General features: G+C 39.6%; 2 protein-coding genes across 2 annotated transcripts in view; both read right to left on the reverse strand.

The window, feature by feature from the left end:
• The window catches only part of LOC5507088 (importin-5), a 33,236-nt gene extending 16,194 nt beyond the window's left edge, over positions 1 to 17,042 (reverse strand). The window contains exons 1-20 of the mRNA XM_032375534.2: positions 16,913 to 17,042; positions 15,200 to 15,277; positions 14,508 to 14,697; positions 13,518 to 13,620; positions 12,836 to 13,034; positions 12,217 to 12,345; positions 12,046 to 12,121; positions 11,904 to 11,948; positions 11,509 to 11,596; positions 10,873 to 10,979; positions 10,011 to 10,225; positions 9,504 to 9,677; positions 7,868 to 8,086; positions 7,098 to 7,314; positions 5,740 to 5,807; positions 5,086 to 5,527; positions 4,807 to 4,862; positions 3,837 to 3,866; positions 3,650 to 3,742; positions 3,048 to 3,122 (exon numbers count right to left, since the gene is read on the reverse strand). Coding sequence (XP_032231425.2) covers positions 3,048 to 3,122; positions 3,650 to 3,742; positions 3,837 to 3,866; positions 4,807 to 4,862; positions 5,086 to 5,527; positions 5,740 to 5,807; positions 7,098 to 7,314; positions 7,868 to 8,086; positions 9,504 to 9,677; positions 10,011 to 10,225; positions 10,873 to 10,979; positions 11,509 to 11,596; positions 11,904 to 11,948; positions 12,046 to 12,121; positions 12,217 to 12,345; positions 12,836 to 13,034; positions 13,518 to 13,620; positions 14,508 to 14,697; positions 15,200 to 15,277; positions 16,913 to 17,035 — 2,727 coding nt within the window. The 5' untranslated portion in view covers positions 17,036 to 17,042. The remainder of the gene's footprint in view (positions 1 to 3,047; positions 3,123 to 3,649; positions 3,743 to 3,836; positions 3,867 to 4,806; positions 4,863 to 5,085; positions 5,528 to 5,739; positions 5,808 to 7,097; positions 7,315 to 7,867; positions 8,087 to 9,503; positions 9,678 to 10,010; positions 10,226 to 10,872; positions 10,980 to 11,508; positions 11,597 to 11,903; positions 11,949 to 12,045; positions 12,122 to 12,216; positions 12,346 to 12,835; positions 13,035 to 13,517; positions 13,621 to 14,507; positions 14,698 to 15,199; positions 15,278 to 16,912) is intronic.
• A 1,154-nt stretch (positions 17,043 to 18,196) lies between these two features.
• Positions 18,197 to 26,402, reverse strand: LOC5507079 (WD repeat and FYVE domain-containing protein 2). The gene is made up of 12 exons (XM_001627696.3): positions 26,212 to 26,402; positions 26,003 to 26,070; positions 24,775 to 24,848; positions 23,700 to 23,754; positions 23,327 to 23,477; positions 22,628 to 22,740; positions 21,968 to 22,094; positions 21,741 to 21,846; positions 21,033 to 21,134; positions 20,764 to 20,894; positions 20,386 to 20,494; positions 18,197 to 19,468 (listed from the first exon to the last, which is right to left on the reverse strand). The coding sequence occupies exons 1-12, from the start codon at positions 26,364 to 26,366 to the stop codon at positions 19,436 to 19,438; spliced, it is 1,224 nt and encodes a 407-aa protein (XP_001627746.1). The 5' UTR covers positions 26,367 to 26,402; the 3' UTR covers positions 18,197 to 19,435.
• Positions 26,403 to 27,671: the final 1,269 nt, after the last annotated feature.

Here is a 27,671-nt window from a genome sequence, read left to right on the forward strand (position 1 = left end):
GACCACGACAAGATAAACAGGGGAAGAACAAGGAGAACACCGACAACAGAAAACAAGCAACAAGCGTGACGCGAGACCACGACAAGATGAACAGGGAAAGAACAAGGAGAACAGTGACAAGAGAAAACAAGGAACAAGCGTGACGCGAGACCACGACAAGATAAACAGGGAAAGAACAAGGAGAACAGTGACAATAGAAAACAAGGAACAAGCGTGACGCGAGACCACGACAAGATGAACAGGGAAAGAACAAGGAGAACAGTGACAAGAGAAAACAAGGAACAAGCGTGACGCGAGCCCACGACAAGATAAACAGGAAAAGAACAAGGAGAACAGTGACAATAGAAAACAAGGAACAAGCATGACGCGAGACCACGACAAGATGAACAGGGAAAGAACAAGGAGAACAGTAACAAGAGAAAATAAGGAACAAGCGTGACGCGAGACCACGACAAGATGAACAGGGAAAGAACAAGGAGAACAGTGACAAGAGAAAACAAGGAACAAGCGTGACGCGAGACCACGACAAGATAAACAGGGAAAGAACAAGGAGAACAGTGACAATAGAAAACAAGGAACAAGCGTGACGCGAGACCACGACAAGATGAACAGGGAAAGAACAAGGAGAACAGTGACAAGAGAAAACAAGGAACAAGCGTGACGCGAGCCCACGACAAGATAAACAGGAAAAGAACAAGGAGAACAGTGACAATAGAAAACAAGGAACAAGCGTGACGCGAGACCACGACAAGATGAACAGGGAAAGAACAAGGAGAACAGTAACAAGAGAAAATAAGGAACAAGCGTGACGCGAGACCACGACAAGATGAACAGGGAAAGAACAAGGAGAACAGTGACAAGAGAAAACAAGCAACAAGCGTGACGCGAGACCACGACAAGATGAACAGGGAAAGAACAAGGAGAACAGTGACAAGAGAAAACAAGGAACAAGCGTGATGCGAGACCACGACAAGATAAACAGGAAAAGAACAAGGAGAACAGTGACAAGAGAAAACAAGGAACAAGCGTGACGCGAGACCACGACAAGATGAACAGGAAAAGAACAAGGAGAACAGTGACAGAGAAAACAAGGAACAAGCGTGATGCGAGACCACGACAAGATGAACAGGGAAAGAACAAGGAGAACAGTGACAAGAGAAAACAAGGAACAAGCGTGACGCGGGCCCACGACAAGATGAACAGGGAAAGAACAAGGAGAACAGTGACAATAGAAAACAAGGAACAAGCGTGACGCGAGACCACGACAAGATGAACAGGGAAAGAACAAGGAGAACAGTGACAATAGAAAACAAGGAACAAGCGTGACGCGAGACCACGACAAGATGAACAGGGAAAGAACAAGGAGAACAGTGACAAGAGAAAACAAGGAACAAGCGTGACGCGAGCCCACGACAAGATAAACAGGAAAAGAACAAGGAGAACAGTGACAATAGAAAACAAGGAACGAGCGTGACGCGAGACCACGACAAGATGAACAGGGAAAGAACAAGGAGAACAGTGACAAGAGAAAACAAGGAACAAGCGTGACGCGAGACCACGACAAGATGAACAGGGAAAGAACAAGGAGAACAGTGACAAGAGAAAACAAGGAACAAGCGTGACGCGAGACCACGACAAGATGAACAGGGAAAGAACAAGGAGAACAGTGACAAGAGAAAACAAGGAACAAGCGTGACGCGAGACCACGACAAGATGAACAGGAAAAGAACAAGGAGAACAGTGACAAGAGAAAACAAGGAACAGGCGTGACGCGAGACCACGACAAGATGAACAGGAAAAGAACAAGGAGAACAGTGACAAGAGAAAACAAGGAACAAGCGTGACGCGAGACCACGACAAGATGAACAGGGAAAGAACAAGGAGAACAGTGACAAGAGAAAACAAGGAACAAGCGTGACGCGAGACCACGACAAGATGAACAGGAAAAGAACAAGGAGAACAGTGACAAGAGAAAACAAGGAACAGGCGTGACGCGAGACCACGACAAGATGAACAGGAAAAGAACAAGGAGAACAGTGACAAGAGAAAACAAGGAACAAGCGTGACGCGAGACCACGACAAGATGAACAGGGAAAGAACAAGGAGAACAGTGACAAGAGAAAACAAGGAACAAGCGTGACGCGAGACCACGACAAGATGAACAGGGAAAGAACAAGGAGAACAGTGACAAGAGAAAACAAGCAACAAGCGTGACGCGAGACCACGACAAGATGAACAGGAAAAAAACAAGGAGAACAGTGACAAGAGAAAACAAGGAACAAGCGTGACGCGAGACCACGACAAGATGAACAGGGAAAGAACAAGGAGAACAGTGACAAGAGAAAACAAGGAACAAGCGTGACGCGAGACCACGACAAGATGAACAGGGAAAGAACAAGGAGAACAGTGACAAGAGAAAACAAGCAACAAGCGTGACGCGAGACCACGACAAGATGAACAGGGAAAGAACAAGGAGAACAGTGACAAGAGAAAACAAGGAACAAGCGTGACGCGAGACCACGACAAGATGAACAGGGAAAGAACAAGGAGAACAGTGACAAGAGAAAACAAGGAACAAGCGTGACGCGAGCCCACGACAAGATAAACAGGAAAAAAACAAGGAGAACAGTGACAAGAGAAAACAAGGAACAAGCGTGATGCGAGACCACGACAAGATGAACAGGAAAAGAACAAGGAGAACAGTGACAGAGAAAACAAGGAACAAGCGTGACGCAAGCCCACGACAAGATAAACAGGGAAAGAACAAGGAGGACAGTGACGAGAGAAAACAAGGAACAATGCGAGACCTTGACAAGATGAACAGGGAAAGTGCAAGGAGAACAGTGACAACAGAAAACAAGGAACAAGCGTGACGCGAGCCCACTACAAGATAAACAGGGAAAGAACAAGGAGAACAGTGACAAGAGAAAACAAGGAACGAGTGTGACGCGAGCCCACGACAAGATAAACAGGGAAAGATGCCAACGATGAAAACGAGGACAAGAAAAAACAATAGACTCGAGAAGGGGCCACAAGTCAAAACTCACCGTGCCAAAATGCTCTATGACGTCATCAAACACACATAAGCCCCATTGTTTGTCAGCCTCTGACCGCTCAGGAGCCTGCAAGCAGAATACAAACACGAGCCAAACAGTTAGAAGCCATCTCTGCCTCTGCCATAATCTCATCCTGCTTTTGACAATTGGTCGTGCTTAACGCGATGTTTCCTAAAAAAACTCTTGTCTGCCACACATTTGTTAATGTTTTCATTGAAAATGGGAAGAATTATATGAAGAAATTTTAAAATAATATAATATCTTAAAACAAAGTTTTATACGTTATTTGTCAATTTCGCTTGACGAAAATGTCATAAAATTCCCAAATCCATCGATGGAAATGGATGCATCGTCACACCTAGTATTTTGTTATGATGACAAAATGGTGGGAACAGAGGCCGTGTATAACTTATTTACCATGTAGATCAGTTAGAGGCTTGACAGAAAGATAAGATTGCTGGATCTGCCTATTCACGATCAGTGCGTGGAAATCTTGTAAAAGTCAAGATTGCTGAACAGGATCTGGCTACTTACGATCAGTGCGTGGAAATATTGTAAAAGTCAAGATTGCTGAACAGGATCTGGCTACTTACGATCAGTGCGTGGAAATCTTGTAAAAGTCTTTCCCAAAAGGGGATGGCCTCTTCCTTGTGTGTACCCAGAACCGCATGCATCACATCCGCGATCTGATTCATGGGAAAACAAATCAGTTGAGTCAGTTTAGTCTGAAAAGTATGAAGAGAGTCTCTAAAAAAAAGAAATGAATAAATCATTACTTACCTTACTAAGAATCTCTACATCTGTCTCGTGCTGAAATGACAATTATAAGAACACGTTACAACAACAAAAATACCTTGGAAACTCTTCTACTGATTACAGCGGGGGTAAAACAAAAAAAAAAACGCACTAGAACGCTACTTGTGAATTTCCTTGTGTAGTCTCCGATCAATTCCTGTGTGTTTTGTGTATTTATGATGGGGAATGGATAGGGGGGATCTGAACCGTGACCAACCTCCTCCTGAAGAGTGTTGTTTTGGAGGGTCGAGGATGTAAAGTGCGGGAGGGAGAATGGAGGAATCTGTACAGTGACCAACCTCCTCCTGAAGAGTCTTGTTTTAGAGGGTCGAGGATGGAAAGTGCGGGAGGGGGAATGGAGGAATCTGTACAGTGACCAACCTATTCCTGAAGACTCTTGTTTTAGAGGGTCGAGGATGGGAAGTGCGGCAGGGGGAATGGAGGAATCTGTAAAGTGACCAACCTCCTCCTGAAGAGTCTTGTTTTGGAGGGTTGATGATGGAAAGTGCGGTAGGGGGAATGGAGGAATCTGTACAGTGACCAACCTCCTCCTGAAGAGTCTTGTTTTGGAGGGTTGAGGATGGAAAGGGCGGGAGGGGGAATGGAGGAATCTGTACAGTGACCAACCTCATCCTGAAGAGTCTTGTTTTGGAGGGTTGAGGATGGGAAGTGCGGGAGGGGGAATGGAGGAATCTGTACAGTGACCAACCTCCTCCTGAAGAGTCTTGTTTTGGAGGGTCGAGGATGGAAAGTGCGGGAGGGAGAATGGAGAAATCTGTACAGTGACCAACCTCCTCCTGAAGAGTCTTGTTTTGGAGGGTCGAGGATGGAAAGTGCGGGAGGGGGAATGGAGGAATCTGTACAGTGACCAACCTCATCCTGAAGAGTCTTGTTTTGGAGGGTTGAGGATGGGAAGTGCGGGAGGGGGAATGGAGGAATCTGTACAGTGACCAACCTCATCCTGAAGGTCTTGTTCAACTTCTTCATCGTAATCTTCATCTTTTCTTTTATCTGGAAATTAATAAATGAGTAAGCTAAGAATCACCTGAGAGCGGTTAGATTCGTCTGATAATCGGGATAGATTCGCCTGATACTTGAAGCCATGATTCGCGGGTTAGATTTGCCTGATACTCGGGATAGATTGGACTGATACTCGGGATAGATTCGCCTGATACTCGGGTTAGATTAGGCTGATAACTGGGTTAGATACAGTACTGTGGCCAAGATCACTTACTTTGTCTTTCTAATTGCCGCTCGCGATGCGCTCGTAAAACCTCCTGAATGATTTCCACCAACATATTAAAGAAGTCAAGAGTCAAGCAGCCATTACCAAGGGTCTCAACGCATTTAGCAAAGTTCTCGAGGAAAATGATTTGAATGTCCGAGTCCGGCTCTGAACGGACTGCTTTGAGAAGATCACTACAGATGTACGCCCACATCTGCCTCACGGCCGCCTCCCCCTTGAACTTTGCACATTCAAGAAGGTAAGGAAAGGACTCGGCGGCCGCAGAGCGCACAAGCTCGTGGAAGTAGAACTTGAGGAGAGGAACCATTAACTGGACTACCTCCTCGGCGTACGGAGAGAAACCTTCTTTGAGTTCCTTGGCGTACAACACAAGCATCTGACAAGCTGTGCTTTTCTCTTCAAGTCCAACTGTGTTGATGCCAAATTTTTGCTGAAGTTAGAGAAATATAGTCGTGTAAGATAATTCAAGATATCACAGTGATGTCTAAGGTAAATAGCATAAGCTTAATATGTATTTGCATAAATAAAATAAATGCGTTCAACGAATATGTTCAATAAATTTGTTCAGTTTGTGTTAAAAATATGTGTTTAATGAATATGTGCAATAAATGTGTTTAATGATGTGTTCAATGAATGTTTTACCTGGTCTCCAAGAGATATCAGTTGCCAGCCCTCATCCTCACTGTACTGGTTAGATTTTGGGTCGTCCGCTACAAGAAGACCATAGTATCAAGTTTAGATAACCCTTCTAGATACGCATCAAGGGGCTACATCAGTAAGGAGAGAGACAGAAGCTGGTCTCAAGAATCCTCCATGAATTTTTTTGAAACTCTTGGTCATCTGATTGATGTTATTGAGAGAATCATATAAACACTTAGCACTTAATCAAGTTACTGTAACTCCATTGCGAATGAAATGTGGAACAGATATTTCTACAGTATACATTAGTTTTTATTGCGACAAATTTGATGTGATCACGATTATCATACAAATAAAGATCACATTTTTCAGTAGATACAAAAGTGTTTTTTTTCCAAATAAGTGTGCAACAGGATGTAAGCATTGTTGTAATAGACTAAGTCTAATGTATAGCTACTTACTGGGTTACTATAGTAACTAAAGGCTGGTTCTCACTAGGACACAAGCGTAAGCATAAACGGAAGCACAGCGCAAGTGAGAATCGGTCAAACATAAGCACAACACAAGTGAGAATCGGTCAAACATAAGGGCAACACAAGTGAGAATCGGTCAAACATAAGCACAAGCGCAAGAATATCAAGCAGTTGCGTTCTCCTACTCTTGCACTTACATTCCAGTGAGAATAAAAAAAAGTGTGTGTTGCACTTGCGCTTACGTTCAACCTTAAGCAGGAGCTACAGTATGGCCACTTACTGGGATAATACCGTTATTTACTGGGTTACTATGGTTACTTACTGGGTTAATACCGTTATTTACTGGGTTACTATGGTTACTTACTGGGTTAATACCGTTATTTACTGGGTTACTATGGTTACTTACTGGGTTAATACCGTTATTTACTGGGTTACTTACTGGGTTAATACCGTTATTTACTGGGTTACTATGGTTACTTACTGGGTTAATACAGTTATTTACTGGGGTATGATGGTTACTTACTGGGTTTCTATGGTTACTTAGTGGGTTACTACAGTTTCTTACTGGGGTACTACTGTATGGTTACTGTTGATAATGGCCACTTGGGTTACTAACAGTACATAATGGGTCACTAAGGCTACTTTCTAATGCACTACTGTATGGTTACTTATTGGGTTACTATGGCTACTGACTGGGTTACTATGGTTACTTACTGGGTACTACTGCATGGTTACTGTCGATAATGGCAACTTTGGTTACTAACACTATATAATGGGTCACTACGGCTACAGGACTTACTAGGGTACTACTGGATGGTTACTTATTGGGTTACTATGGCTACTGACTGCGTTACTATGGTTACTTACTGGGGTACTATGGTTACTTACTGTCAATAATGGCGACTTCAGGTTTGATACTAGCAACCTTCATAAGGGGCGGCATGACGAGCGGCATGTACTGGGTGAACTCTGTGCCCATGATCTTGCACATGCGCGCCCAGGCAGAGATCATGTAGGACACCTGCGGGTCGTCTGCCTCGAGAGAGTCGATGTCTGTCTGTGTCTTCAAAAGGAGCTGCATGATTTCACTGGCATCAGGGAGGAACTGAAATATGAAGGATAGATAGTCAGAGGATGAATTTGCAATTGGTTGGGAAATTTTAATTAAAATTAGGGAGCCTTTTTACAAAAAAAATCTTTAAAGTAAGAAACGCAAAGGTTTACTTTTTGACGTATTTGCTACTGTAAATCTGAGAAGTGTATTCTGTTGCTTTTTTCCCTATTATCTTCGTTCAACTAAGTTTTTTTGTCCTAATTATTGTGCAATTATAACTTAAATACCTCATCCCAGAGCCTGGTGATATTGACACTGAGCTCTATGAGAAGCTAACGCTTCTTGTACAATCTCCAACAAAAAGAACTTGAACACTTTGCCTAGCAACACCTCTAATTTTTCTCCTTATTCAATTTTGGTTAAAAGTGTTTTTTTCAGCAATTCAGCACAAGTGGCAGTCAGATGGCCATGTACACTCCTGCTTCAACACTGGAAAAAGAGAAGGTAACTACTGCACCAATATCCTTTTTTCACAGATTGTAGCTAAGATTTAGGATCTGGAATCATTCATGGTACTGTAAGGTACCACCAACAGCCTAGTTACCTTATCTTTGCCGACAGCAAGCCCAATAAAGCTAATACACTCAATAGTTTTGCCTCTTAGCAGTCTGTAGTCTGTACTGTTGGAATTCTGGACAATGTACTTGAGACTTGGCATGAAGCGGTCGTAGTGTGGGGCAAACTTCTCTTCTACTGTGTTGGCCACTGTGGCCAGCGTTGTCACAACTTGTTCCATTACTAGTTTTGTCCCTCGCTGAAGGAGCTGAATAAAATTGAATAGAATAGTTTATGGTAAAGACTACATACTTATTGAAAACATGATGAATAACATTGAATAAATTTTTTTATATTTCATTAATCAAAATCAATAAAAAATGTCGCAGCAGCCACCCAAAATCAGCCTATGAAAATGGATGCTTTTTTCTTCTCACACTTGGTATTTTGATAGGATGACATAACACTCTTTAACCCTGTGATGTGTAGGGGGCCTGTACAGGACCCGAAATGATCCCAGGACCCGAAACGATCCCAGGAACCAAAATGATCCCCAAAAGTTCCCAAACTGATCCCGGGACCTGAAACGATCCAAAAGAGTCCCCGGAATGAACCCCAAGGAATAACAGTAATGGACAACTAAAGGAATGTGTAAGGATTGGCTTTCAGTTTTAAAAACATATGAAACATTTAGCTTTGTTTGTGTTATTAAAAGGAAATTTACATTAACAAAAACTATAGTATTAAGATTTTAATATACGACTTCAGGGGGAATACAGTGGTTGAGTCAGAAATTCTTTGTGATAGTAATTTGAAGAACCCGGCGTGGATAAATAATGTTTACATAACAAGCCATAAAAGCAAGTCTTTACAGATAGGACATGCTGCTTTTCATAGGAAGCGAAATGTTTTAAAGTTATTTTTTTGGCATGCTTGTTTTCGGTGAATGAAAGACCTATCATATCATGAGATCATGCTGGGGTGTACGCACAACTACATGGGGAAATTCAAAACTCACATAATATTGCTTTCAACAAAAGCCACATCCTCTTAATATTTTGCATCGGTAGTAGAAGGGTTGTTCGAGTGTATTACTCAGTGTGCTTTTGTCATTCCATCTTCTCGGCCAAACCGGCTGCCTAAAATGTGTCGGTAAATATTCGCTAGTGTGAACAAGTATTTGGTTGTGATATACATGTTTGGTTGTCGAATGAATATTAATTTTTAGGGGTGATGTTTACCGGAAATGAGATTTATAGTGTCAGAGTCATGTGTCGGAACCGCAAAATGTTTAGAGTGTGATGGAAGGTCAAAAGTTTGGTTAATCTGAGCAAAGCTATGCTATGTTTATATATGCTGTATTTCTTTCAGTAGCAATTAAAAGTTGTGTATTTGTTTTAGACTCTGTTTATGGGTTTAATGCCGGGCAATGTAATAAATAGAAGTATTGTGTTGGAATTTAATATTTTTAAGTCACGTTGTTTAGAAATCGAGTCGCTGTTAACCCTTAATTATGCTTCAAGAACTGCAAGTATTTATTCTGCTTTCCCTTTGTCCATTACCGCAATTCCTTGGGGTTGATTTCGGTGACTCCTCTGTATCGTTTCGGGTCCGAGGATCAGTTGGGGTACTTTTGGGGATCATTTCGGGTCCTGGGATCGCTTCGGGTCCTGTACAAGCCTTACCTCTTGTAACTTGGCTGAGAGGACGGCCTCTAGTTTTGCCAGGATACTGTCCAGGTATGGGTGAAGCGTGGACTTGGGACAATCCTCACAGAAATTGACAAGGGCAGCACCAGCATGGGCCTGGACGCGGGGATTGGCCAGGTCGTCTAGCACATGCAGAAGACCAGGAATTACCTGGAAGTTGTAGTAAAAGTTATGCTAGTAGTGATATTCATGAAATCTTGGTTTTCTAGTAACTAGAAAAAAAAGCACTAGCATTTTAAGCAGGTATAGGGTCCCAGTTTCTATGTTATTTTCTTTTAAAAGGAAAAAGGCAACTCAAGTTTACAGTACGAATAGTCTCAAAATTTCAATACTTTTTTCTAAATTCCATGCGCATTTTGCATTTGGTTGGAATAAATATGACTAACTTAAACAAGTTAAAAAAGAAAAAGCAATCTAGTGGGAAAAATGACAGTGATTGTAGCCCTAAGATGTTAATGTTACAGTAAGCTAAGTTTCACAAACCTTCATATGGAACTTTCTCTGGAAGGCATTAGCAAAGTCTGTCGACATCTGCCCAACTGCATTACATGCAGCATATCGGACACGGGGATGTGGGTCATTCAGGAAGGGAAGCACGGTGTCTGTTACACTCTGAAGTAGGGCCTCCATCTGTTTCTGACACCCCTCCCCTACCGCAGATATCGCCATCAGCCCGGCATGACGGTACCTCCAGTCAGCTGGTGGGAAAATATTTTTCATTTTAAAAGTGAGAATTCATTACAGTAGCCCACAGTCCAAAGTTGTGTACCAGAATCATTCCCAATACATACAGTTATCTCTGGATATGTTAAAATTAAATCAATACTGTTTGGACTACTGTTAAATGTATTTTTCAGGATTGAAAAAATAAAAAGTTTAAGAACATCCAAGTTGAATTATCACTACAATTGTTAATTGAATAAACTGGGCTTGGCTCATTTAATATTTCTACAAGCAACTTTAAATCCCACAGAATATTGTACAGTTATATCAATGGGCATTGGGCAAAATCAGGTACCAGGAGATTACTTTTTGTGTTCAACATGTCAGTTATCAGGTGTGGTGTTTCCATTAAAATATCCTAATTGAAAGCTAGTAAAATTGTATGAATCAGGCAGAAGTGTACAGTATATAATCTCTTTCGTGCACATATACTGTATGTATCCCTATATCACACTATAGACTCAAATCCTGTCTGTCATACAGTATGCTACAGTTGGAATGGGCAGATTAGGTTTGGGTTGAACTGGCCCACTTAATTTTAATCTGGCCCTCCATTCCCATAAAACTGTTTATCCCCACTTATTGGAAATCCTGGATCCACAGATGAATGGTGTAGACTTACGATTGTTGAGCATCTGGGGTATGGTAGCAGTAATGTGGGGGAGAATGGTTTTACCACCCAAAGCACAAGCTAATCGGTCCAATGAGCTCTCTCCAACAACAGTGTTACTGCAAGTACAAGACATTTGGAAAAAAAAGACCTCTATGACAAATATTGACTATCCTACATACACTGTAAATTTATCCTTTAAAATGTCAATGTCACCACCTTGCACATGTTCTGGTGTATGTGCACAAATTTCTTGCAGGTGTTGCATCCTGTACAGGACAGCATTTCATCTTTTTTCACATCCTCTATAAACATGTGCAAGCTGGCGTTCTCTTGTCAGCATCATGGATCTATTCATACCATGATAATTGTGGTAGAGGAAGAGAAGATACTAGAGAGAGGTGTTTAGTAGGCATAAAACGAGATTGGCCTACAAGGGGTACAGTAGGTAGAAATGCAAAGCTTATGGTGTATTCTAGTACAATGTGAAATGTGGGTTCTAGTCAAAGGTTTAAAATTAGGATGCAAGACTAGGCACTAAAAAATGTGATGGGTAAGCAAAACTGGGAGCCAAGGGGTGCTAGGGGAGTGAGAAAATGGGGGTGAATAAGAGGGGATAAAAAGGATTATTGAGTCATGAAGGATTACCTTTCATAGTCCTCATCCTCAATTTCATCAGAGATGCTCCATTCAGGATTGTCATCCAAGTCCACCATCATCGCCAACAGCTGAGGAACTGAGTGAAAACATACAATATGAGTACATAACAGTACATTACAACACTCTAAATGCAATCAGACTGTACAGTACAGCAGCATACCAAGGTGTACGGAGGTTGAGGCTGTAGGAATGGAAACAGGAGGTGGAGGGATGGATCCATGGAGTTGGGATGAAACAGGGAGTGTACTGAATAAGCATAGACAGTGGGCGCAGAAATGGAATGGGGGGGGGACCAAGTGGCAGTGACTGGGAGCTCAAATGAAACATGGGGGATGGGGTCAGAAATGGAAGAAAAGGGCCTCATGGAAACAACCATTACTTACTTATTAGAGGAATATATTTTTGCAGCTTTCTTATCATAGCTGGAGCTGTTGAAATAATACAGTGTTGAATGTAGTTTAACACATGATTCCTATTGGTTTAAGCAAGTTCAAATGTATTTTTAGCAGAATCATCAACTTGTACCTGTCTCCGCTAAAGTCACGATGCATTCGACAGACAAGTGCCGCCAATTTTCCCCAAGCTCGGCGTTTCGGACAATCTATAAAATTCGACAAAACAATAACCTCAAATCAGATTTGTAATCATGGCAGCACAGCCTCAGATATTTCAACATTCTTTCATTACTCTACTCACATCAAGCATTAAGTTCAGCAGAGGCTCCAAGTTGGAACGCAGCAACTTGGGGCAGTTCTCAGCAAGCTCGATTAAACCTGATTTTAAGACAGCGTCATCCCCGCTCGCCAGAGCACTTTCACGCACAGTCTATAACACGGATACAATGTCAATCAGAAGAAAAATGGATCTAAAAGCACTCAGGAATATGATAGGCTGTAAGGCAGACAGGAATGTGGGTCTAACACAGGATGAGCACAAAATTTCTATAGTATTATATTCAAGAAACTTTCCCCAACAATTCTTAATTTTAGTTTTCAGCTTACCCTGTGTAGAAATGTTTAGAACAAAAATAGATTGTAAAATAAGTAAATATAAAATAAATAAATAAATAAATGAGTGAGTGAATAAATAAATTTAAATGTGTAAAAAACAAATGAGGGATTGTTCTCACTGTGCTACAATATGGACTTGAATGTTTTATTATAGATTTTAATTTCTGCAGGTGCAACATCAAGAATTAAAACGTTCAATAAGACTATGGAAGCACTAAAATCTCTATCTTTTTTACTGCTTATCATCAGCTATCCAATTATCATTGAAGATGTTGGATGAAAGGATAAGCATTCAATTGTATTACCTGAATAATACCAGGGACTAACTCCACAAACTGCCTCTGCTTTGCCTCCCCAACCTGATCCGTGATAAATGCACAAGAAGCTCTGGCTGCTACAAATCTCACAGCTTGACTGGTCTGGTCATTTATGCACTGCCATAACATCTGCTTGATGACATTCAAGTAGTGATCCTGTTGGTTACCAAACACGCCAGGGAAAGAGCTACAAGAAAGAGCAATAATAAAAAAAAAACAGCTATTTAACATGCCAGGGAAAAAGCTACAATAAACAGCAACACTAAAATATCTATCAAACATGGCAAGTAAGGAGCTAGAAAAAAAAAGGAACAAAAACAGCTATCGACATGCAAGGGAAAGAGCTAGAAGAAAAAGTAACAAAAACATCTAAACAAAAAGACGGCAAGGAAAAAGCTAGAGGAAAGGGCTACATGAACAGCTTATTACACCGTTTGACCCATTTAGACACTGTAACTTAGTGGCACATAAACTGAGCTTGCATTCCCTCTTTCTTCTATTTTTAGCTTTGTCTATTGATATAACAGCTAAAAAATAAACTACAGGAGGCCTTACATTGCTTGAGAAAATACTAAACACCAATTTCTTCCATAATATACTTTGTTATCTCTTATCTCCAAAGCTATCTCGAAACAACCCTATAAAAAAGAAATATCAAATGATGCCTTACCAGAAAATGTTAAGAGCAGACTCCTTCAGTTCTGCACGCGGAGAATTACAGCACTCAAACAAGAATTTTAGGAGCTCTTGCCAGTGATTATAACCATCATCATCTGAAAAGTTATAAAATAAAAATGTTTCCTGTTTACAGACAGCAAGTGAATGGTTTATGCAAAACAATTCTTGTTAGACATTACAGATTGATTTTTGTCAAATTTATGTTCCTGTTTAAAGACAACAAGTGCAGATCTTATGCAAAACAAGTAAGACATAAGTTAGATAGACATACAGTAATAAGACAATGTTGTGTTACCATCCCAATTTCTAGGTATGTAATTTCACCAGAGTAATTTTGTACAAAGAAGCCCATTTTATATGCAGCATATCTTTCCCATAGTGGCTTAATCATATTTCTGACGTACACAGTGATTGCATTTGAGAATTTAATGCCTATGTCCATTATTATTGCTATGAAAATGCACATTTCGAATGCTTGCACAACTTCATGAGAAACTTCAACTGAATTCTTCACAAGACAAAGTCTACTTTTGAGTCAAGTGTCCTTTAATCTTACAAACAGAAAATCCCATACTCCAAACACCATAAAGTGACTGGCTATGAAAAGGTGGTCATTTGGTGAAATCATTTAAAATTCTATAATTTCATTTACAAGTACACAAGCACATTGCCTGTTTGACACTTCGGCCTCACGTTATTTGTGTTTTAAAAATCAGTTCGTAGTACAAGGAACCTATAGCCACTGAAGAAATTGTGTCTTCTCTCTATATCTGGAATTGCGCGTTTTCCAGGTTTTTCCGTCATGTCCATAAAGACTATATTACTATCGCCAAAAGTCATAAGTACCTGCTATCCCTCTGGAACCCCTAATCTCACACAATGTACCATGGTTGTTTCAAGGTTTGATTAATTATTAATGAGTGGACTGGAGAAAGTATCTAATACATAGTATAGTTAAATAAACCTTTGTAGTGATTCTCACCTAGAAAACTTTTTGATAACTCAGACACTGCATCACAGATCTTTTTGCGCACATTGCTATCCTGTTCTTCATGTATGCCTTTCAGAAGACTTTCCTTCATCAAGTTCTGAGTATTCTCATCAATCTTTTTAAGGAAATCAACTGTTGCTGTAAAAATCCTCCTAAGGAGAACTGCAGCCATTTGTCGAACCTGTCAATAAAGAACATTAAAAGGCGCATTGTCACTAGTTTACTTCTGGTCGGTTACGTAACAATATCCAATAATTTTTAATGGGAAACGCGAATATTAAAAGCAGTGTGTCTATTGAAAGTTTCTTTGAGGATGTGATTGGTAATTTAGAGCGGATGGCCTGTTAAATATCTCGGATTGGTGACAATGCGGCTTTAATGGAGAAGGGGGCTGCAATACAAGGAGACGGCATTTTAATAGAAAAGACAAGCCTGAGACACAAGTCTCTAATATCATGTATAAGATGCCCCCCTTTCCTGCCTTTCCTCCCTTACCACCCTGATGCAAACATACATATCATAAGGGATCTCATAACAAAAGTAACTTTAGAAGAGATTTATTTAATTTCAAATAAAAGAATATATTTATCTTTCATATCGCCATTCACCAATGCCCTATGAGTCAATGCCCTTTAGTCATTGATAACTGCTATGATGATTTTGATTACATAGAAGGTCCATACCTCTACTATACCAGATAAACGGCAAGTCTGTAATAGGAAGCTAATTTTGGTCGCATCATCAATGCCATCATAATGAGTCTAGAATATAAGAGAATTGTATTGAAGAAGACATCTTTGCAAAATACAGTACAACTCTACTTTGAGTATATACACTAAAAGGTGCCGAGGGCAGGGACCCTACCCTGTGGACCCCACCTACTTTTTCACAAGCCACCCCCTGACTTAAAGAAGCCAACATGAATATTAAGGATGCTTCTAAGTCCCAAGAAGAAAGATCCACAAATTTCCTTAATGATTTAACTTGATTATCACAAATACTTTATTAAATCCATGGGCAGTTATATTAGTTTTCATATTTGTCAAGGTTAATTATTTACTTTATTTGATAAGAAAAAGGCTACATTGTGGGTGCTAACAGATTTGTGTTTGTTCAATCTTATATATTTAAGTGAGTTCATATTTGAAGGAGGCTCCTTTAAAAAAATGTGTTCAAAGGGGGCCGTAATTGAAAGCTTGGCATTAAATTGAGTAAATATAGGATTAGAAAACCCTTTTGGAGTTTTGTGAGTTTCAATGGTGTAATTATTTAAAGGGATCCACTACAGGTTATTGTTTATTTGTTCTGCATACAAACCATGCTCCTTGGTTACACATACTAAATGAAGCAAAACCTTGATCTCACATTACATAAAAAATGTAGTTAACGTTTCTATTTTTTTTTTTTTAGTAGAGTTGAAATTAATAATGTGAATAAAAGTAGTTAGACTATGTCTTGAGGCAAAATTCCCTGATGAGGCTAGGAGCAATGTTAGACCCATTGGTTTACTTATCATAAACACCTAAAGGGGAATTTCTCAGATGTTTAACACCATCTCCTATTGACTTATCAACATCTTAATCTAGTTTCACCCTGCATTCGCCACATTCACAAGAAAAAACAGAAATTAGGGTTCTCTTTTTCCACTGTAGAGTTCTTTTTAAAAGTTGTAAACACCGAAAATTTAAGTATAATAACTTAAATGTCGAGCGATTCATTGGTGCTATTTTTCTAGGTTTGTTTTCGTATATCATAATTTGAGGAAGTCTTTAGATTTTTCTATCCTGTGTATCGTTCAAACTACACTAAAACATGGAAAATTTATTCAATGTATTCAATTTGGCTACCACAACAAGACGATATTATTATGAAATCGAGTGTAAATTAGCAAAATGGAATTGGAATTAAAACTTACTTAAAAGGTGCCTGAATATAAATTTAAAGGGAAATTAAGAAAATATCAAAACTTTTGTGGTACAAAATAAGTCAATAATCATCAACTGAACAAAAATGTAGGAGAAAAGAGTGTTTCTTCCCGGCGAATTCGTCCATGTCAAGTTTTTGGTGAGCGCACGTGTTGTATATATCTTGATGTGTAGCGTGCTAGACACGATCAAATCCTCGCGAACACATTATCTGTCCTCTTCTACTTGATACGTGCTCAGGGCTTAAAAACCGAAGCTGACATGTCCATGAATAGGTGAAAACATCGAGGGCTTTTGGACCAGACCCAATACAGGAATAAGAGAGGGTGGTTATACAGAAAGACGAACTAAGAAACACAGAACGAAACAACGGAAAATGTAAAAGCCGGTTGAATTCAAGCGCCTCTCACAAAAATTTTTTTTGGTTCTCGACCTAGTAAAACCCCCTGCAAGTCCACCAAGTATCAATACCTCTGCTTGGTTCCTTGTATCATTGTCCGGAGACATAAGTTGGCCGATCAGGGCTTCGAATTGTTGGACTTGATCCGCCATGTTGTTTCCTACCATATTGCCCAACCTAAGCGCTGTGCGCATGCGTGACGCCGTGTTTAATTTTGACTATTTTGGCGCGAACTTTAGACACATCTTGCGCAATGTTTATAAAAATTGAGTACATATTTCGAATATATTCTCTGTTCCTTATGATGTGCGTAATTGATCTAGAAAACAACATTTTCGTACTTAAAGGCACAATTTCAAATTCTAGTAAACCATCCATGGCCAATCAAAAATAGACGAAGCTAAAATACAGTAAGGAAACTACAGAGGATATATTATTCACAATGACTTATTTATAGAATGATCAATTTAATTTTGCTTTCACTGTTAGACAGCGTAGGAAAACAAGAACAAAAGATATAACACGGAATAAAGTTATATGAACAATGGTTGCAGGCTTTCAATCTATGGCTTCGCGCACACTAGCGAGTCCCGACTTTTCTCCTCGCGGATTCAAACATTTTGAAATTCCAGACAGAAGACATTTAGGGGGAAATTGATCAGAATACCTGTCCAAAAAATAAGGCTCTCCTCAAATCCCAAATCGACACTCAAAAAATGGCACAACCCCCCCCCCCTCCCGTTAAATAATGGCCTTAGAAAAAAAAGGCTTCCAAATGTGGGCCATTCGCTAGTATCACCTGGAAGTCTACTGACCTGTTTGTGATAGAAAAGTATAGCATAAGAAGACTCTTCTAAACAATACCCCAACAAGGCATTTAGAAGTGCTACCCCCCCCCCCCCCCCCCCCCACAAGGTATTTAGAAATGCTTTGCGCAAGTCTACGATCAGGCCGTACACTAGATCGCAGAGCTAACGGCAAAATACAAACTTTTCGCAGACGATAGGCGATTTACTTTACGTTCCTTTCCGGTTTAATTTAGGTAAACTATGCCCTGGAAATATAACAAGAGGCGCCCTAAAAGGATTTCGCTAGCTCAGAAGGCAGACATTTCGGTTTAAGGTTAGAAATATTTTATCGCTTAGTTAAATATCCAACACAAATTGGGGATTCATTTTTGTTTATTTGATAAAGAAATCGCTGACAAAGTATCCTTATTACCGTGAACAAATCGATGTTTTGAAAATGCGGCGTCGCGATACAACAGATTCGACAGTAATATTGGGGAGGTGATACTTCCTGCTACGGCCATGTACAGAGACTTATAGGTGCTTGCAGAGCACAGGCAAGTATAGTTTCACGATCTTTGCTAGTTTATTTAACCTTCAAACTCAATTTCCTAAATATCGCTCCATACATTTACTGTAACAGACAAGCAGAACTTGTTTTGAGCTATCTGTGACAGCGAGACAAGGCTTGGGCTACCTGTGATAGTGCTACAAGGGGAGATAGGGAGTTCGGGGTACCCGTGAAAGCATGAAAAAGCCCATTTACTGTAACAGACAAATAGAACTTGTATTGAGCTATCTGTGACAGCGAGACAAGGCTTGGGCTACCTGTGATAGTGAGACAAGGGGAGATAGGGAGTTCGGGATACCCGTGACAGCATGAAAAAGCCATTTACTGTAACAGACAAGTAGAACTTGTATTGAACTTCTGCCAGCTCGAATCAATGCTCCTAAATTCACGCTGTCAATCAAGACCGAGTTCTCCAAATGGAGTATAAAACAGACGACTGTATGTCCTTATAGCTGGTCAGAAAACAACGAACATGTGGTAGATTACCAAGGAACATACAGTATGTAGATTCCTGCCTCGTACCCAGGCGCTTACTAGCGTCTTTTGTTGCTTTGCGCCAGCGCTAAACCATTCCATGGCTCATTGCGCTCCCTACTATATTTTTAATTTGCTTTTGGTGACTTGAGACGCCTGGGTACGAGGCGGTGTAGATTCGCTATTGTTACTGTCGAATCCGTTGTATCGCGACGCCGCATTTTTAAAAGATCGATTTGTGATCGATGAAAACATAAAACATCTTTTTGGGATTTTCTGTTCCGCCAGTCAAATTATTCTAAGCCAATCAGATTCTTGCCATCTCGCGCCTAGTGCAGCTGCCTGGCTTTCTGTCGCGACACTGTCTTGTTTTCGTCCAAAGGATAGCCAGGCAAGTGCAAAAAGCGAGACTCTGATTGGCTCAGAATGGTTTTACTGACGGAACCAAAACAAATCGTGTTTTGAAAACGCGGGTCGCGATGCAACGGATTCTACAGTAAAACTGTAGTCGTCGCGGCTTCACTGGCAGTAAGTTTGCTGTTTATAGTTGTTGCGCCCTCACTGTAGAGGGATATCTTGAATAACTTGTGGTTTTACGGTATGCAAGGAGTCTGTATTTATCAATTTTCTTTTTCTCCTCATAAGAGGGAATCTCGTCATTTGGAAGAATCATTCTCAACCATATAAAAATCCATGGGTTAAAATGTTTATTTGTCCATTACTGATTTGTCCATTATCTGTGTATGAATTATTTCGAGACTTCATGAGAGTAATATCGCCTTGATATCCCAGAGCTGCAAAAGCAACAAGACAGATGTGAAGATGAGAATTAAGGAAACTTAGACAGTATTAACAGCAATGGTAATACAAAACTTGATACTTAGCAATAGTAACAACAACAGAAGCAGCAGCAGAAAAAGAAACATTAGCAACAGAAAAAATAACAACAATAGCAGCAGAAACAATAACAAGAAAGGCAGCAGGAACAATAACAAGAATAAAAGCAGAAACAATAACAATAGCAACAGAAACAATAACGACAAAGGCAGCAGAAACAATAACAAGAATAGAAGCAGAAACAATAACAACAATAGCAGCGGAAATAACAATAGCAGAAGAAACAATAGCAGCAGAACAATAACATTATAGAAACAATAACAAAAATAGCAGCAGAAACAATAATAACAACAGCAGCACCAATAGCTAAGCTACCAACAATGACAACACTATCACCAGGAGCAGATATGGAAAGCATACTATACCATTCTTGATAATTCGATGACAACCGTATCACCAGGAGCAGATATGAAAAGCATACTATGCACTCTACCTTGATAATTCGATGACAACAGTATCACCAGGAGCAGATATGAAAAGCATACTATACCATTCTTGATAATTCGATGACAACCGTATCACCAGGAGCAGATATGAAAAGCATACTATGCACTCTACCTTGATAATTCGATGACAACACTATCACCAGGAGCAGATATGAAAAGCATACTATGCACTCTACCTTGATAATTCGATGACAACACTATCACCAGGAGCAGATATGGAAAGCATACTATGCACTATACCTTGATAATTCGATGACAACCGTATCACCAGGAGCAGATATGGAAAGCATACTATGCACTATACCTTGATAATTCGATGGCAACACTATCACCAGGAGCAGATATGAAAAGCATACTATGCACTCTACCTTGATAATTCGATCGCCACCACATGTTAACATCCTAGCCTTTGTAAGATCAACATGCAGATATTTGATTGGGTGTTTGCCATCATGATAAGAAGCAAGAGGAATACGACTGAAACAACAGGAAACATATCACGTCTTTATAAATTTAGCTTTATTCATATATATCTATGTGACACAAATTAAGATGTCTTATTTATTTCATTACCCCTTTGTGGTGACAAAAAAAGGATAACATAGTTAACTAATGAGATTGGTAGCAAAAAAAAGGAAAAAATTCAATGGCCAAGGTGGTTCGATTGACAACACAATGAAAAGAAATTGACAATAAAATCATCACTGTCATAGTCATCACAATAAAAACAACAAAAATTGACTTACTCCTCATCTGTGATAGTGCCATAACACTCATTGCAGATTCGTATGGAGTATTCAAACCCCATTATAGGAAGTGTGGATTGTTTCTCGCTGCAGCTTTGGCATACTGCTCGACCACATTTTCTACAGTGGTGCTGAAAAATGTGAAAAAACAATAGTTTATAACACCAACTTTTGGCATTTCTTTAATTAAGCAATTCCTTCCAAGTCACAAAAATGAAGTGATGCAAAAAAAATGTCAGGAAATTAAGGTGAAATATTACTATTCCCACCTGTCTGACACCGACAGTCTTCTTGCTCCACATGTCCTTAAAGTTCCAAAAGAATGGACCACCACAACGCTCACAGACATCACACTGAGACCACTCGGGAGTCTGAAAATGACAAACAAGAGTTGCCATATTTCATCAAAATGCTTCATACAAATACAACAAACCAAGAGAGCCACCATCACCATTTTTTACCATCAAATCACAGGTGGCCCAGTGTGTAAGTGTATGAGGCCTCTGGCCTTAACAGGTTTGATTCCCAGTTGAGATCTTTTTATTTCTCAGCCATGAATTCGAATTATTGAGCATCAGTGGGGTGCTAAAAGAGCTTTTATCCTCAGCTCCAGGTCGCTATTCTTAATGTGCACTGGGATTTTAAGTGAAAAGCTTAGAACATGGTTAATATTGTATAACACTTTATATATACTATAATTGATAAATAAAATAATAACAAACAAATAAGTGTATGAAAATCAGCAAGAGAGAACATGATGTAGGGGAATCTTGTAGCCTATGATATTGTCTCTGGAAGTTACTTTTAGACCGACAGCTATTCTTGACAGACACATTGCTAGTTTTATTAGGAGATGCAGGCATGGATATGAGAGTCATAGATCTAGGAGTTTGGTGTCGGGTAAGGGAAAGGGTTTTCCCCCTCCCCCTTAAAAAGCCACCTTTAGACTCAAGCCCCCACTAGTCTATTTTCATTACCTCTTTTCTTTTAATCCTCATATCCCAAACCATAATGGCCCCATCTTCACCACATGAAATCAGCTTCTTGGAGTGGGCGGCAAAGCAGAGGGCTTGGACTTTGGATCTGAATAGAAGCAAGACAAACATTGACACAAAAATATGCCAACCCTTAAATAGACAGATTTAAGTTGAAACAATCCCTTCAGCTTGATGGCTTATGCCCTGGTTATTTATACAATACTTACATATGTCCCTGAAGTTCAAAGGCTGTTCCTTGTTGTCCTCCGATGTCCCAGATTATTATGGACTGGTCAAAGCTGCCAGAGAAAAGTAATCTCTTCTCAGCATCCCAGGCAAGCCCACCAATACTACCTAAAACAACAACAATGGAATGACAACAACACATCTTAGTCCAGTTATAGTATCTACCTTATAGGGCGGTGCTAAGTGCACTTGCAATGAAGTAGAAATCACAACTCAATGATATTACAAGTAACCTTAACAATATAAAAACAATATAAAACCACTTGAGAAGAATATCCTTAACAAGTCCAGTCCTCACTATGCCCTCAGGACATAGCCACTAAGGACTTATCAATACAGTGCGAGTTTCAGGTAACCTTGAAAAAGTAAAAAATAAAATGTTGTGGAATCTCAACGAAACCATCTGAAGAAGGTTTTATATTCTATTACTAAATTTAATAAAAAAAATAGTAGTAGTAGCTTGTAATTACACTTCTGGTATTTTGCTATGGGATGGCAAGATTGGGGCTGAAAGATACTCTTTAAAACCTCCATGTTTTTTTTTTTTAACTAGAGTATACACTGGTTAGTTTGTCAGTAGATCAACTTGTGATCACCTGTCGCCAACCATGGGACACCATGCAACCAGGAAGGGGACTTGCCTGTATGTCCCTTGAGCGTCGTCACCAGGGACAGAGAGTTATTATCAAGCTTTATTACACTAATGTGACCAGCATAGTCACCAACAAACACATGTTTCGATTCAGGGTCAAACCTGACAGCCAGTCAAGGGTACATAAGTAATACCATACTTGTGAGCAAGTATGTGAAGAAGATATGTGACATGAGTGATTAACCAAACATGTGACAGCTGTGACATAAAGTAGTTGCGTGGACATAAATGTGGTTGTGTGACAAATAGGTGTGATATAAAGTAGTTGTGTGACCTACAGGTGCGACATAAAGTAATTGTGTGACATATGTTAAGTGGGTGAAATCCATCATCCTATTTCACAAAGGGCAACAACTAGACCTGAGCTTCTTGTTTGTCATATGGACAGTATTCTCAAAAAGATTTTTAGGAACAGGCAATTATGGTGTTGGAGACAGGTTAGGTTGCGTAGGTTTCAATTTCCTTGTTATTACCAAAAATAAAAATAAAACTATATTTTCTGTCTGGATGGAGACTGTTAAATCTCCAGAGAAGGCATCCTCAATGAGCCGGCAGCCAGCAGGTTTTGAGAAGGCCGTGATTACAGTATGTAACCATTTCCAGGAAGGGCAGAGAAGTGATAAAATTGATTAGCCAAGTATGTGACCATTTAGGGTAGGGTGGAGATGCACAAAGTGAAAAAGGATACTGCATTGACGTACACCAGGCCTCTGCCTGGTATCCACCGAGTCGTTTGCCACTTGTTGAGTCGTGCCACTGGAAGTATTTATCCCGGCTAATACTCAATAACCACTCATATTCCAGTGAGAAACAATTAGCAGTCACCCTGTTCATGTGAGCTGTCGAAATAAAAACACTTCATAAGCAAGGAAAATCACATGGTATTGGTAGTATAGTAGAAAACACTTGACATGATGTAATTCAAGATTGATTGTAACCATATAACCACCTGACATCATAATATTAAAAAAATTACACACCCAACCCGGGACCTACACATAACAAAAACAACTAAAAATATTGAAATTAAATGATATAATAATTTATAACTGTTACCCTACCTAAATAATTTCTTTTGTGCTGCAATCGATTGAGGTCTTCAGATACTTCAAATTCCTGAAAAAAATTAGAAAAAGATTTATTTTGTTATGCAAATAAACAGGCCTTGAGCACACATCTGTTAACAAGCAACTTGCTGCCTAGTTTGCTTAGCAGCTGCTTTTAATGTCACACACACCTTCCCCACAAGCAGCTGCTGTAAACTGAACCACATTTCTTTCCCACTGTTTGATGATTTCTATTTGAAAATGCAATGAGCCAATCAGAGTGTAGATACTGTTTAACATAGACCAATTCAAAGTCTGAATTAGATGAGCGTAAGGTCAATATGTCAGAGTTTGCAGGAAACTAGTACCTTTGGAGCACACTTCGAAATAAACTTCCTATGTGTTAAATCTATTCATAAAATCATTGAATAAGAACCCTGAGGAAAACATAGATCATGAAAACTGTGTATGTTAAACACGAGTGACCAGATAACAGGACGCAACAAGCAATGTATCTAGAATTCGCCAATTGACTAGCTTTCCACGCTCAAAGTTTATGTAAGAAGTTTTGATGTGTTGAATGCCAAAAGCTCCTTACTAGATTTGCCAATCTTCCTGGAAAGACCAAGAAGCGACAAAGGAAAGGTTTTATTACTAGTAATGTGCATATTCATGCATGATCAAATAGCTCTTGTTGGCATTGATCGTTTCACCTTTCAAAGCCAAGTTCCGTAAACTATAGAGTACTCCCGATGAAATCTTGAATTTAGGTGCGACACTTTGTGGATATTTTCACTACCGTGCTTACTCACTCTTACTCAGGCAATTAGCATAGTGCATGAAATGTTTCAGGATTCTGGAACAGGATTCTGATTGGTCGAGAACGGGGAAGGAATGTGGTTCCGTTTACAGCAGCCGCTTGTGGGGGAGGGTGTGCTGACAGTAAAAGCGGCTGGTAAGCAGACTACTTTCTGCCAAGGGCTAAAATATTTGTGACAGTACAAGCATGTGAAGGGGGTGGGTTTGCTGTCATATTTTTATCAAAATAATTATGTGTATGTGTCTACAAAACCACAATACCATGACATACTGTGATAGTTCCAGTTGCTAAGCCGACAAACAGTCTTCTGCTGGTTCCATGATAATCCACACTAGAGCAGGCATCTACAGGGTAATAAGGTGTAGGAGATCAGGTATGTTATGGATCTATGGATATATATTTTACATATGAAAACTAACTACAGCTACATTGGATACCAGAGCCTTCAGACTTCTCTTGTCCAGTGACGCTCAGCCTTAGCCAGCTGTGATGAAGAAGGCTCTGGGAAGGCAGGCTTAGCTCCATTTTCAACTTCGCTTTCAGTACAAACTGCAAGATCCCAACAGCTCCAGCCCAGAAACAATAAGAATCAAGGACCATTGTCAAAACTAGCATTGAACCCCCCTGTGTACTTGGGTGTAAGCAAACCAAACAACCAAACAAAAACAACTGGCGATCACACAGCTGAAGTTTCAACCTTTGCTAAACACCTGTTCTTTTCTAGCTTATCCCAAATATGGGTATATTGACCAAAAATGGTTATGTGTTACTATGTCAATCTCGTTGACCAATCAGCTGCAGAAAATTGAACCTGGAACTGGGAAAAGCTACTTGCCACCCAGGGCCTCCTTGTTTGCTTGTCACGGCATTTTGGCTGAGCGTCACTGGACAAGACTGGAGACTCTGGTACCCAAGTTATACTATAGTATGTTGCACATACTTTAGATTATCACAATCTTAAATGCCCTGTAAGAATATGAATTGAATTGAAAACAAACCTGATTTTGATGGTATTTGGCAACAAAAGACATTTGGAGCTTATACTAAATGTATAGTGTTTGTAAAAAGTGTCGACAAGACAAGAGTTGACTGTATTATAATCAACAACAACAACAGCATATGTCTATAAACAGTTTTGTTAGTGTGCCAAACTTGCAGTAATTTAAGGCTAATGAGGGTGATGCAAGGCATTTTCTTTTCAAAGTCATTATATAAATCTAGAAACAATGATAAATTTCCTATTCCTATTCTATGCAACTAATATTTATTGTGTTTGTTGCGTTTTACGTTTATTATTTTTTCGCGGAAATGGTTAAAAAAGTTCGCTTTGCTGGTTAATCTACTGCATAGTAAAGTCAATTCATCTTATGAAAAATACACAAACTTATGAAAAAGTCACAAACTTATCAGAGAAAATATCTCACTTGAGCAATAAGCCTATTGATAAAGTGACGTGATTTTTCGAATTGCCCAATTAAGCACGAAATGTGAATCCTACCGGCCATCATATGGCAGACGCTTGGCCAATATTGACCGCTTTCTCGCCTGATCCACAACCTCACACTACTGCAAAAGAAAATCAAGCATGCGGAATGGTTAGGAAAAGAGCAGCTCAAGTCTACAAGCGCGCAAGAAGGGGGGTAAACAACAGTGATGTCACGGGAAAATTCCTAACACTTGGTTAGTTCAGGTCGGGTTTTGGCTTACCAATCTTCAGATACGCTTATAATGGCATCCTCGTGTGGTATAGCAACTGCCATATTCACTATGTCGCTGCATCCTTCGAGTTTGTTAACTAATACTGGTTTAGGGATCTTTTTTCGTGCATTTTCCTCTTCCGTTTCCTTGATCGTGGCCGCCATATTGGATGCGCCGAATGCTCTTGTCACGTGAGTATACCCCATAAGGCCTTGAGGTCATCACATAGCGGCAAGGGCCACAGGAATAGTGTCTTTTTGTGTGAAGCAATTGGCAGTTTAAGGGCCGAGCAATTTTTTACTTCCACAAATTCTGACAAATTCTGAGCAGAGCCAATGTGTAGGATATACCAAGGTATTACGAAAAAGTTATGATAGTCATTCTGAATCGGTAGCTTTCTGTAAAATATTTCAATTTCAAAATTCTTATTTTTTGCGTCTTGCATGGAAACGAAGCTATAAGTAAAAATCTTACAAAATAGGGCAAAATAGTGTTTTCCTCGAACAAATGGTGAAAAAAAAGGATAGGAAACATTATTTTCCTCATTTGTGTATCGCTTTTTGATTCCAGGGTGCTTTTTATCGTTAATTTATGGAAGGATGAAAAATGTCAGTATTTCGCAATGAATTGTGGGTAATTAAGGGACAGGCATCGTAGTTCTCGTCGTTTTTACACGTTTTTTTGTCTTTTTTAGAAAAAAAAGAAATAGTTTAAACGAAAAAATATTGAAAAATAATGCTATTTCTAGAGAGTTATTCTTAGTGAGGCGTGTGGATACGGACAGTCTTTCTAGATATGCATTATTTCAGACACAACGTTACTACTCGCTGTTTAATCGAGTTCTTTAGCAATTTTGCAAGATAAACTGGTTTCCAATAGGCAAAATACCGCATTGATTGTCTTAGATATAAATTAGTTCGATATGACCATAGCATTTTTCAGTGAAGGAAGGAAAAGTGCAGCTTTTCTAGATATGGTTGGACGATATACGATATATTACCGGTACTAAAGGGCTTCTTTAAAAAAATCCTGGTCATGGGATTCCATGTCATCTCTTTCATCTGGAAATATTGGCACTATGTGCCGATGTTTTACATAAATATAACCTCCCCTGCTCGGTGCTGAGTGTAATACACCAAGAACACAAGACTTGTTTTGAATGAATCTATTGGTAAGAAATTGATGGTGATTCTGAGTTTCTGCTCTTGCCGAAAAACCACGAAACTGTGAAAAACTGTTTGATAGTGTCCGATCATTTTTTTTGATAACCCTCGGCTTGTGTAGTTCACCGAAAACACTCCTTTGTGAACAGGTAAATGAGCTGGGTACAAAAGACGTCTTAGAGCTGAGCAAGAATAATCTCAATCGATAATTAGTCAAAACCTTCTGGGGAAAGATGAGGTATTTTCAACCATTTCAGTGGTAGCTAATGAAAACGCTTTAAGGATTTGGAATAACGGAAGCCAGCA

The sequence above is a fragment of the Nematostella vectensis genome, chromosome 9 (genome assembly GCF_932526225.1).
Source record: "Nematostella vectensis chromosome 9, jaNemVect1.1, whole genome shotgun sequence".
Classification (NCBI taxonomy): domain Eukaryota; kingdom Metazoa; phylum Cnidaria; class Anthozoa; order Actiniaria; family Edwardsiidae; genus Nematostella; species Nematostella vectensis.